The sequence below is a fragment of the Talpa europaea genome, assembly GCF_964194135.1.
Source record: "Talpa europaea genome assembly, chromosome: X".
Taxonomy (NCBI): domain Eukaryota; kingdom Metazoa; phylum Chordata; class Mammalia; order Eulipotyphla; family Talpidae; genus Talpa; species Talpa europaea.
In genome coordinates, this window is record NC_140081.1 from 36,360,295 (window position 1) to 36,374,023 (window position 13,729).

At 37.5% G+C, this 13,729-nt stretch overlaps 1 protein-coding gene across 1 annotated transcript in view; it reads right to left on the bottom strand.

The window, feature by feature from the left end:
- Positions 1–13,729, bottom strand: part of WNK3 (WNK lysine deficient protein kinase 3) — a gene marked incomplete at both ends in the record, with an annotated part of 180,415 nt that overhangs the window by 59,147 nt on the left and 107,539 nt on the right. The window contains one exon of the mRNA XM_084258456.1: positions 2,021–2,085. Coding sequence (XP_084114582.1) covers positions 2,021–2,085 — 65 coding nt within the window. The remainder of the gene's footprint in view (positions 1–2,020; positions 2,086–13,729) is intronic.

Here is a 13,729-nt window from a genome sequence, read left to right on the forward strand (position 1 = left end):
ATCATCTCTGAAAACAAGAGAAAGATATACAAGGAATCCAAATAGGGAAGGAAGAAGTCAAACTATCAGTATTTGCAGATGATATGATAATATATATAGAGAACCCAAAAAACTCCACATAAAAACTAATTAAACTAATCAATCAGTTTAGTAAATTGGCAGGATACAAAATCAACCCACAACAATCAGTAGTCTTCCTATACACAAATAATAAATCTGAAGAAGAAATCAAGAAAACAATCCCTTTCATTATTGAAAAAAAATCAAATACTTGGGAATAAACCTAACAAAAAAGAAAACTACAAAACACTGTTAAAACAAATAGAAGAAGGCACAAAGAAATGGAAAGACATCCCCTGCTCATGGATTGGAAGAATTAACATTATCAAAATGGCCATTCTACCAAAAGCAATTTACAGATTCACTGCTATTCCAATAAAAATTTCAATGACATTCTTCAAAGAAATAGAACAAATATGTATGAAATTCATATGGAGCCTCCAAAACCCCCGAATAGCTAAAGCTCTTCTGAAAAAAAAAGGGGGGGGGGAATGGAGGCATCACAATCCCAGATTTCAAACTATACTACAAAGCTATATTAATCAAAACTGCATGGTATTGGCATAAGAATAGATACACAGACCAATGGAACCAAATAGAAAATCCATAAATAAACCCACAGATTTTACGGTCAACTAATCTTTGACAAAGTGTAAAGAATACACAATGGGCAGAAGAGCTAAAAGGGAACTTCTCCAAAGAGGAAATGCAAATGGCCAACAGGAATATGAAGAAATGTTCAGCATCACTTGTAATCAGGGAAATGCAAATCAAAACTACCATGAGATACCATCTTACACCAGTGAGAATGGCACATATTAAAAAAGCTAACTACAACAAATGTTGGCAAGGACGCGGAGAAAAAGGAACTCTCCTGCACTGCTGGTGGGAATGCAATCTGGTCCAACCACTATGGAAAGCTGTATGTAGATTCCGCCAATCCAGCAGCGGAAGGTGGTTTAGATAGACCCTTTCCTCCTCGGTGACACTGGTAGGACTTCTACCAATAACATAATGGCCTAGAGAGCTGGCCTGGGTCAGCTGGCCTGGGTCAGCAGGCCAAGAGAAGTGCTCTTCAACCCCTCAGTCCATTGGTGCCAGGTGAACTAAGCAAACCAGAATAGTACCATAAGGACTCTGAAAACTATATTGTTTTCAGAATCACTTCCCACAAAAGTAGACATGGAATATGACACCTAAACAGGGTGACTGCCTGTTGAAATAGAATATTTAAATAGAGTACAGGGTTTCCTAACATAATATCCAAAATGTCCAGGAGACAAATGAAAATGCCTATCATACCAAAAAAATCACAACTTGAATGTGAAAGATAATCAATGAATGCCAACACTAGGATGTATCAGATAATTGAATTATCTGACAAAAAAATTGAAGCAGCCATCATTAAAATGCTTCAATAAGCAATTACTCTTGAAATAAATGAAAACAGAAAGCTGTACATAAATAGAAGATATTAAAAAAAAGAACCAAATATAAATTATAGAACTAGTACAATCTTAGAAATTAAAAACTCATTGAATGTGCATAACAGAATAAATAGGATGAAGAACTAATGAATTTGAAGATAGAATAGAAATTAACAAACTGAACAACAAAGAAAAATATGTTTACAACTGTCAAATAACATATTTTGGGTTATAATTTATTTCTTTAGATTAGCTAGAATTTTATGTTAAAGTATAATATTTTATATTTCCTTTTAATGCACTTAAAAACCTTTATTAAAAACAGAATAAAAATAAGAAAATGATCAATAACTTTACAATCCACTTGATCCTTACTAATATAAAAAAGTACCAATAATACCTATGATTTTTATTAAACATATAAATATAAGAACATTGAAGCTTCTCTAGTCATGACAAACTAAGCACCTAATGAATGCAAATAGTTCAACATACCTTCATTATTTTCAAGTTATTAATTTGAAGATACTCACCTTCTAACTAAATTGGGTTTTAGAAGAGTTGCTTGTTGTTCAACGCCAACATGTTGTACTACAGGCTGTAATTGGTTCAGAAATAAAACTTGTTATAACAGCAAAATTCAAGCTAAAGATATAATTTGTTGTTATTTAAAAAAAAACATGGTTGTTAACATTTCACATTTTGGTTACATCAGGTAGAACATTTAAACTACAAAAAGTTTACATCAATTCAATTATTAATGTTACCACCAAAGATAGAGAAAAATAAAATGTAGTAATATTTTAGTTCATCATGATTTTTCATAAGAAATTATAGCATCATGTTGTGATATATTTTGTTTGTGCTATTTTTCAATGAAGAACACTGACATTCCGCTTCTAATCCTGATTGTAAAACTACTTAAACATTTGCTGCCATTGTACAAACATAAATCAATGGATCACATTCTAACATATTGCATGGTTTTGTTGTTTCTCACTCTCTTTTCACTAGGACAGCTATCCCTTTGAAGTGTTAGTATCCGGCAGCTGCAACATTGGTTTCTAAGAGAAGAATTTAAGCCCCCTACAAAGTCAAATACCAACCCTGTGGGAAAATAATTTTAAGCACTTATCTAATCCATCCTATGCACTATGACTAGTGATAGCAAAGTGACCTTAAAATGCAAATCTATCAAAATAGATCACTGCCCTACTCCAGTTTAAACCCATTATGATACTCCTCATTTTCTGTAAGGTTAAATTCCTTTGGAAGACAAAAGTCCTGAATGAACTGATCTGTACCTCATTCTCTGGCCTCTTCTCTGGTTGATGTCATATACTGAGCTGGGCTCTTCTGCATACTGTGGCCCTACTTACGTTCCTTTATCTCCCTGGACTCAACTTTTTCTCAGTCCTGTCCATTAAGCAAATATTTGGTTAGAACTCTTATAATAAGAAGTGCTTCAGGGGGCCTAGCTGACCCAGCCAGGTAAGACACTGGCAAGCAGCTAAGAAAAGGGCCTCACACTGCGGGGCCGAAGTTTAAAGAGCCTCACACCATGGGACACCTAACCCCACATTTTGCTGAAAGCTGGTCTCTGGCAAAGAAGCTTCTATTAAAATGGACTCTAGCTAGAAATAGACCAGTGTAGGGTAAATGGTTTTCAGGCTTTTCTGCCCTCCCACCATTAGGATTGCACTGCCTGATGGGGCACCTGCAGTTGTTACATTGCTGTAAGCTGTGTTGTTTACTTCTGTGGGCCATGACTGCAGTACTGAGACAGTCACCAAGAGAAGAAGAGATAGGAGAGAGGCAGGAGAAGAGAAGAAAGAAGCCAGGGAACCTAGAGTGAAGACTTGCCTGAGCCTTGGAGGCCTACTGGCCTCCTGGCCCCCCCAGCACCCCTGCCTGCTGTGTACCTGGTTGCTGCACTACGTGTAAAAGCTGAATAAAAGCCTGAGAAAGCCACCAAGGGCTCCAGGACTCTCCTTTACCCATCTTCTGTGATCTTAGAACCAGCTCTGTGGCCATCCTGCCACTACAACCAGAAAAATAGCTTTGGGGACTCTAAAGAAACAGGTACCTTAACAGGACCTCCCCAGTGGCCCAGGGATTAAGTCTGAGAACTATCACCACTACCGCCTGAGTTCCAACCCACATATGGTGCAAAAGACCTCTCCTGCTGCTCCCCTTAGAAGTGTGTCAGTAGATTTGTCTGTTCTGCTCCCCACTCTTTCTCTGGTGAATACTCTTATTCCCTATAACTCTGACCTACACCCTAATTCTTCTATGTAAAAATAAACAAAATGTTTTTAAAAAAGAGAAAAAATGGTCACTTTACATGGAAGAACTTGCCAGGCCCAAGTTATTCAAGTTATCAAATTTAACTTCACCAATATTAAGACAAAAAGAGACCACATGCCTCCTAATGTGATACAATGTGGAAAAAAATATGACATCACTTACTTACATGGTATTTCTGACGAAAATGCATGCTCTGAATCTGAACAAGAGGAAACATCAAACAACCTCAAATTGAAAGACAGTCTACAAAATAACTGGCCTGTATTCAAAAATAACAATGTTATGAATGATAAAGAGAGGCTGAGAAACTCTTCAAGATTAAAGGAGACAAAAGAGACATGTGCAAAGCCATATTTTTAATTAGATCCTGGGTAAGGGGGTGGAAATTGCCATAAAGACTATCATTTGGACAAATGGTGAATTCTTAATGTGGACAACAAATTATGGTACTGTTACAGGGCAAACCCCGATATAAAATGGGGTTGCCTGACTGTGGGTCCTCACTCACATGCTTAAAAGGGACTTATTAATGCTAAACTGCAGACACACACAAAAGGTTAATAAAAAGTTTATTTACAAGTGATAGAGAAACTGGGGAAATGAATAACTCAGGGAGAAAAAGAGGGAGATAAGTTCGTAAATGCGACCTACCCATTCCGCTGACCTGGAATCCCAATGACCCTCTGAGCTGCCAAAAACCTAGCATGTCTCGTGGCCAAAAAGGGCGACCTCTGGCCACACAGACAGTTAAATACCCAAACCGGGAGCCTAGTTGTTTAACTCCTCCCTCGGGTCATCCCAATCTTCCCTTTGGTGATCATGGGAATCACCAATCTTCCCTTTGGTGATCAGTGTCGTAGGGGTGGAGTTCACAAAGCCTGTATAGAGTTTGCTCAGGACATCCTTTCCCCCTAAACGTACTAGTGAATGTGGTCACTGTATTGAAGAATATGTCCATGTGCTGAGACATTTAGGGGTAAAAGTTCATCAGGTCTATAACTAACTCTCCCAAGCTTCAGGGGGGAAAATTATGTAGATTAATGGGTAAATATAAGGATGGAATGACAAGCCAAACTTTTAACCAACAGAGCATCATCCAGTAATGTCTTTTATCATTTATCTTTTTATCGTTCATGTTTAATACATTACTGAAAGAACTCTGTCTGATTTGTCTTTGTATTCTCCATACCTCTTAGCACAGTACCAGGCACATTTAGGTGTCCAATAAATGTTTAGAGGTAGAAAGAGAAAAGAAAAGAAAGGATGTTATAAGAAGAAAGGCTATGCCATGAAAATGTTCATGATCCAGTATGACCAATTCAGGACACCAATCCTAAAGGGGGAAAAATTTCTATTATATATTTGCTTCATAGCAAATGTCCAATAAGTCATAGCTATATCTCTGTGGGTTTTTTTGTGTATTATACATAATATAAACTGGCAGCCAGTTAGCTGTCAAAAATAGGGGAAGAATTAGGTGAATATGAATATTTATTGCACTATTGTGTGGTCACTGAAAACTGAAATTGTGAAGACCAAGAAGAACAGGGAAAAATACAAATGAATGAAATAAGCAGAACACAAAACTATATATTTACAACTATGTGTGCATGACAAAAGACTCAAATATTATAATAAATATTATTATAATTACTGCCATGTTTAGGAAAAAGCATTCTAGGTGATTTTCCTATTATTTATAATGTTATTACATACATTTTGTAATTTAAAACTTTCAAAGGATAGCAAATACCAAATATGTAGGAAAAAGGGTATTTTCATTAAACTACTAGTGAGACTGTAACTAGTTAGACCTTTCTGAATGACAATATGGCAATATGTATCAATAAAAAGTTTATAATACCATTTCTAGAAATTTATCTCAAGGACATAATTAAGAGCATATGCATGGAAGAAGCAAAATCATTTATCTAATTTGCCTGTTGATGGAAAATTGTGTTATTTTCATTTTGGGGATATTATAACTAAAACTACTATGAACAATCATGCACAAAAAAAAAAAGAGTATATGCAAAATTAGGCTCAAAAATTTCCTTACAACAGACTGTAGCTATAAATAGCAAAATAAGGTGCTTGCAGGGTAAGTGATTTTCAGGCTTTTCTGCCTTTAGGATTGCGTGCCTGAGAGGAGGGCACCTGCATTTGTTACATTGTTATAAGTTGTGCTGTTTACTTCTGTGGGTGATGGCTGCACTGTTGATATATTTGGTAGAGAGGCAGGAGAGAGAACCCAGGGGGCTGAGAAAAAAAAAAAAGTGAAGACTCCCCGGGCTGGGAGGCCTCTCAGCCTCCTGGCCCCCTGGCACTCCTGCCTGCCTCATACCTGGTTGCTGCCCCTACATGTAAACGCTCAATAAAAGCCTGAGAAATCCACCCAGGGCTCCAGGACTCTCCTTTACCTGCTCTGCTTCAATCATACAGATAATGCTCCGACACATCCTGCCACTACAGTGCTTGTTTTCTTTATTTCCTCCATTAAACAAATGGTATAGCCATACTAAAAGATATTACGCCAGTCCTTTAAAAATTTGTCAAAATATAAAAAAAAGAAAAAAAAATTGTCAAAATATGTTATAAATGAAAAAAAAGATTGAGTATGTACAGTATGATTACATTAAAATTACATTTGTGTATGGAAGAATATATACTAAAGTGTTAAGCAAGTTTATATATATGTGTGTATATATATCTATATCTATCTATCTATCTATCTATCTATCTATCTATCTATCTATCTATCTATCTCTCCCCGTCTTGCTTTGGAAATAAGAAGAAAATTCATTTTTCTACAAATGTCAACCCTCAAACCTAGTAACCTAGGGAAGATCCCAATTACTTCAATGTACAACATTATAGTAGTTTTATACAACAGTGAAAATAAAACATCGCACTAAATTTGAAATATATTTGCAAAAATGGCCCAGCCTCTCTCTGTAATTATTAGTTTTGAAGCTATCATGTAAAGAATCAGAAGAACCATTATTAGCCATGATTCTGAGGACCCATACAAAGTAGCATTACTAATCCCACTAAATATCAGTGCCTGGGATGGAGACTCCAACAACATGGCTGCAAAGGGATGCTAGGATTAAATTTTCCAGTAAAAACAACCGATAAAGGAGAAACTGCAACAAGATCCTGGCAGGACCCAGACATTTTCAACAAAGGTGGTGACCCAACAGAAGCACGGGGAAGGTAAGAGTGAAACGGGAAGGGAGAAAAGGGAAATATCGATCCAGACCCCTTCCCCACTCCCCTACCCACAAACTTGAAACACTTCACCCAGGAAAAGAAAAGGAGATAAAGTTTGGAAGCAACAGGTAAACACCGAGTCATCTAAGAACCTCAGAAGGTGAAACAAACAAAGGTCAGTAGGAGAATGGGCATGGAAGGGAAGAGGGCTACCACAGGTCCCACAACCCGGATTTAGAATGGAACTGAGCCCCGCCCAGCAGGTCTCAGACAGGAACCATGGGTACTGAGAGTGTGCCACCTCTGCACCAATGCAGGAAGTTACAGACTACACCATTCGCCTCAGAAACAGAGAGAGGGTGTGCACCCATAAAGTTCTGCAGAACAGCATCAGAGGGGAGCAGGGCTTCTGCAGATCCCAAGTGCGCGATTTGGAACAAAGCTTGCCGGAAGAGCAGCACAGAGGGGAGTAGGGCTTCAGGAGATCCCAAGCCCGTGGTTTGGAACTGAACTGAGCCCTGCCCAGCAGTGCAGGGACAGGGACCACAGGATACCAAGAGTGCACAATCTCTGCACCACTACAGGAAGCTAAGGACTGTACCATTCCCCTCTGAAACTGAGAGAGGGTGTGTCTGATGAACAAAGTTCGCAGGATAATGCCTTGGGAGGGAAGTAGGGCTCCAGCTGGTCCCAAGCCAGCAATCTGGAGCCGAACTGATTCTGCACGCCCGGACCAGCACGGGCAGCATCCACCAGCACTTAAAGAGTACATAGCCCCCCCCATCACTATGGTAAGCTAGGGACCATGCAAAGACCCCCTGGAATGGAGGAAAGACAGAGGGAGAGGATCATCAGAGACGGTGCCCATCAACATATCCACAGCACCACTACACTTGTGGAGTTTTGGAGCACTAGCTAGTACCAGGGGTACAGTGTAGCAACATGTAGAACACACTGGAAAACAAACAACAGGGATAAGGAAAAGTACAAAAAACCAAGCAATCCCTCAGGGAAAAGACACACCACAAAAAGAAAACCAACCAAAAAAACCCAACAACAATGACCTGGAAGTACTTCTCAGCCTGCCAGATAGAGAATTTAAAAGTGCCATGATTAAAAATCTGAAAGAAGATGAAAAGGAAAAGAATGATATGAGAAAATTAGTCAACGATCAGAAGAATGAAATTGAGTCCCTAAAGAGGGAAGTAAAAGAAATGGAGAAGATTAAAAGATTAATGGAGGCGCAAAAGAACTCTGGGAAAAGCAAAGAAAACAGAAAAGATGAAATGGAAGAATGAATAAGTACTCTCGAAGATACATAAATAAAAAGAGCCAAAACAAAAAAGGAAAGAGAAGTACAAAGGAAAAAGAATGAAGAAACACTGAAAGAACTATACGAAGAAAGGAAATATGAATCATAGAAATTCCAGAAGGAGAGGAGAGAGACATAGGAAAGAGAAAGGATTCAAAGAGATAATCGAAGAGAACTTCCCAAGCATGAAGGGGAGATGAAAATAGGCATACAAGAAATGGGGACACCAAACTTTCACAATGAAAGGAAAAATACAGCAAGACACATAATATCAAAGCTCCTAAGAATCCAAGACAAGTAAAAAAATAATGAGGCTGATGAGGGGAAGAAACAGATAACCTATAAAGGAAAACCAATTAGGCTGACATCAGACTTTTCTGAAGAAACACTATGCGTAAGAAAAGAGTGGAGGGGCATATTTAACAAACTCCAATACACCAAATGCCAACCAAGAATACTTTATCCTGCAAAGATCTCCTTCCTCTATGAAGAAAGAATAAGGACATTCTCAGACAAACAGAAACTCCAGAATTTCATTACGACTAAACTCCTACTCCAAAGAATACTACAAGAAGTCCTAAAGCCAAACCTGACAGAGGGATGAATAAGAAGAACAAAATAAGACAAGAATAAAAACCATAAAAAGACAAAATGGCAAATACAGATGCCACCATATCAATATTAACTCTAAATGTAAATGGACTAAGCTCATCAATAAAAAGACACAGAGTGACAGGCTGGATTAAGAAACAGAACCCAACCTTTTCCTATCTTAAGAAACACATTTAATTATGAAAGATAAAAATAGACTGAAAGGAAAAGGAAGGAAAGCAATCCTACAAGCAAATGGACCAAAAAAGAAGGCAAGAACAGCTATGCTTATATTAGAATAAATAAACATCAAACTACAAAAGACAAAAATGAGCCATAGAGGGTCACTACATTATGATTAAGAGAACAATACATCCAGAAGAAATAACACTTATCAACATATATTCACCAAATGAAAGAACATCAAAATATATCAGACAATTATCATCATCTGAAAACAGACATTACAGAAAATACGTACATAGTAGGAGACTTCAACACACCACTCTCGACAATGGATGGATCAATGAGACAAAAAATAAGCAAGCTCTAAACAAGGACCTAGACCTCACGGGCTTAACAGACATCTATAGAACACTGCACCAAAAAAAAAAAAATGTAACTACACATTATTCTCAAGTGCACGTGGATAATTCTCCAGGATTGATCACATACTGGGACACAAGACAAACATCAACAGATACACTGAAATTGAACTCATGCCAATTATATTCCCTGACCATAAAGGCATCAAACTAGAAATAAACCATGAAAAGAAGGCAAGGTACCCTCCTACCTCATGGAGATTGAAACCCACACTACTGGAAAACCACTGGATCGATAAGATCAAAGAAGTAATTAAAAATACCTTGATATTAATGATAATGAGGACACAACGCTCAAGAACATATGGGACAAAGCAAAAGCAGTTATAGGAGTAAAATATATAGCAATATAGGCTCACATCAAGAAACAAGGAACAACCTAATCTACCACCTTAAAGAACTGGGAAAAGAGCAACAAAAAACCCAAAAGCCAGTATAAGAAAGGAAATAATAAAAATCAAAGCAAAATAAATGAAATAAAAACTAAAAACAAGAATCCAAAATATCAATAATACCAAAAGTTGGTTCTTTGAGAAAAACAAAATAGTCAAATCTCTAGCCAGGCTCATGAAGAAAAAATGGGGGAAAGCACAAATAAATAGGATCATAAACGAAAGAGAACACATCACAATAGAAACAGCAGAAATCAAAAGAATAATCAGAGACTAATATGAACAGTTATATGCAAACAAGTTCAACAATCTAGAAGAGATGAACAAATTCCTACAACTTTACAATCATCCAAAGCTAGAAAAAGAAGAAAGCGAACACCTAAATAGACCAATTACAAGCAGTGAGACTGAAACAGTAATCAAAACCCTCCCCAAAAACAAAAGCCCAGGACTAGATGGATTTACAAATGAATTCTACCAAATGGTAGGAATGAACTAGTACCTATAATACACAAACTCTTTCAAAAAATTGAGAACAAAGGGATAATAACAAACACGTTTTATGAAGCCAACATTACACTAATCCCAAAACCGAACAAGAACATCACAAAAAAAGAAAACTACAGGCCAACTTCTCTAATGAACACTGATGCAAAAATCCTCAATAAAATCTTAGCCAACAGAATTCAACAATGCATCAATAAGACAATTCACCATGACCAAATAGGATTTATTCCAGGCAGACAAGGATGGTTCAACATCGAAAATCAATTAATGTAATCCAATACATCAACAAAAAGAAAAATAAAAACCATATGATCATATCAAAACATACTGAGAAGGCATTTGACAAAGTTCAACATCCATTTATGATGAAGGCCCTTAAAATTCTTGGGATAGAAGGAACATACCTCAACATAATAAAGGTCATATATGACAAGCCCATAGCCAATTTCATTCTCAATGGTGAAAAGCTGACAGCCTTTCTCTTAAGATCTGGAATAAAACAAGGATGTCCACTCTCACCACTCCACTGCTTTTCAATATAATACTGGAAGTCCTAGCCAGAGCAATAAAACAAGAGAAAGACATAAAAGGAATACGAACAGGGAAAGAAGTGAAACTGTCACTATTTGCAGATGATAATATACACAGAGAACCCCCAAAACTCCTCAAACTCCAAAAACTACTCAAAATAATCAACCAGTTTAATAAAGTAGCAGGATACAAAATCAACACACAAAAAATCAGTAGCTTTCCTATATGCAAACAACCATTCTGAAGAAGAAGAAATCAAGAAAACCATACCATTTATAATCAAAACAGAAAAAATCAAATACTTGAGAATAACAACAAAAGACGTAAAGGATCTATACAAAGAAAAATATAAAAAATTGCAAAAAGTAATAAAAGAACACAAAGAAATGGAAAGACATATCCTGGTCATGGATTGGAATAATTAACATTATCAAAATGGCCATCCTACCAAGGGCAATTTACAGATTCAATGCTATTGCAATAAAAATTTCAATGACAGGGCCTCCCTAGTGGTGCAATGGGTTAAGACGCAACCTACGAAGCTGTCCGCAGCCACTGCAGCACGAGTTTGATCAATGACCAGGGAGCTACCCACATGGCTCAGCTCTCCTGACTCGCCCGCTGCTCCCCACAGTAGTGTACTTCCCCTCGGTCTGCCTGCTCTGTTCCCCACTCTGTCTCTGGTGAATCCACTCACCCTCCAAACCTCTGGCCTGTACCCCAGCTCTTGTATATGTAAATAAATAAATCTTTTTAAAAAATTTCAATGACATTCTTCAAAGAAATAAAACAAATACTGATGAAATTCCTATGGAACCACAAAAAAAAAAAAAAAAAGCCGAATAGTCAAAGCTCTTCTGACTAAAAAGAAAGGGATAGGAGGTATCACACTCTCAGACTTCAAACTATATACCAAAGTCATAATAATCAAAACTTGCTGGTATTGGACAAAGAGCAGACACACAGACCAATGGAACTGAATAGAAAATCTAGAAATAAACCCACAATTTTAGGGACAGCTACTTCTTTGACAAAGGAGCAAAGAATATGCAATGGAACAAAGCTTGTTCAATAAATGGTACTGGGAAAACTGGGCTGCTACATGGAAAAAAAATTAAGCTTGACTACTACCTCACACCATGCACAAAAAACAACTCAAAGTAGATTAAAGAACTAGACATAAGACCTAAAGTCATAAAATATATAGAAGAAAATATAGGCGAAACACTACATGACATACACCCCAACAACATCTTTAAAGACCATCACCCAAAGCAAAGATAGTGAAGGAAGGAAAAACAGGTGGGACTAAGTCAAACTAAAGAGCTTCTGTACAGCAAAAGAGACATTAACCAAAATAAAGAGACACCCCACTGATTTGGAGAAAATTTTTGCATCCAATACTAATGCTAACAGGGTAATCACAAAAATCTCAAAGAGCAGACAAAACTCAACAAAAGCAAAGTAAACAACACAGTCAAAAAATGGGCAGAAGAGCTGAAAAGACACTTGTCTGAAGAGTAAATGCAAATAGCCAACAGGTATATGAAAAAAATGTTCAACATCCCTTATAATCAGGGAAATGCAAATCAAAACCACAATGAGATACCATCTTACACCAGTGAGAATGACAAATATCAAAAACACTAGCGACAGCAAATGTTGGTGAGGATGTGGTGAAAAAGGAATTCTCCTACACTGCTGGTGGGAATGCAAACTGGTCCAACCACTATGGAAAGCTGTTTGGAGTTTCCTCAAACTGCTAAAAATGGAGTTTCCATATGATCCAGAAATTCCACTCCTAGGTATCCACCCAAAGGACACAAAAACATTAATTCAAAAGAACACCTGCACACCTACGTTTATTGCAGCACTATTTACAATGGGTAAGCTATGGAAACCACCCAAATGCCCAAAAATAGATGACTGGATCAAGAAGTTATGGTATATATACACAATATAATATTTACTCAGCAATCAAAAAAGATAAACTCATGCCATTCACAACAACATGAATGGAGCTGGAAGGGATCATGGACAGTGAAATAAGCCAGAAAGAAAAATACCTGATGGTTTCACTTATAGGAGTAATGTAAAGGATCCAAAGAAGGTATCAGGAAAAAAAAGTAATTATAATAAAGTAAAAATCAAAATCAACAGGCAACTATAAACCAGAGATATTCTGCAGGGGGAGGAGAAGGGAGTAAGATCAAAACAGGGGTGGGGGCCTCCCTGGTGGCGCAGGTGGTTGAGCGCAGCGCTGTGAATCTGTCTGCAGCCTCTGCAGAGTGGGTTTGATCCCAGCCGGCAGGCGAGAATCCCACATGGCACAGGAGACCTCTCCTGTCTCGCCCGCTGCTCCCCTCAGCAGTGTATTTCATCAGTCTGCCTGTTCTGTCCCCCGCTCTGTCTCTGGTGAATCCCTTCACCCTCCTGCGCCTCTGGCCTGTACCCCAGTTCTTGTATAAATAAATCAATCTTCAAAAAAAAAAAACCCACAAAAAACAGGGGTGGGAAGAGAACAAGGGACTATGGTGATGGTACATGGGTGAATTGCTGGATGGAATTTCACCAGGACTATAACCAAGATGAGACACCATACATTGTACAAAAATGAAGAATGATGTAAAAAATATATAAGATAAAATTTATTTTTTTAAAATAGCCCCACTAATAATAGCAAATAGTTATTAAATATAATTCCAGGCTTTTGTCATAGTAACTGTTTTGTTTTACTTTACTTAATACTTGGGCTTTGTTTTCAGATTTTTCTATCAGGACACC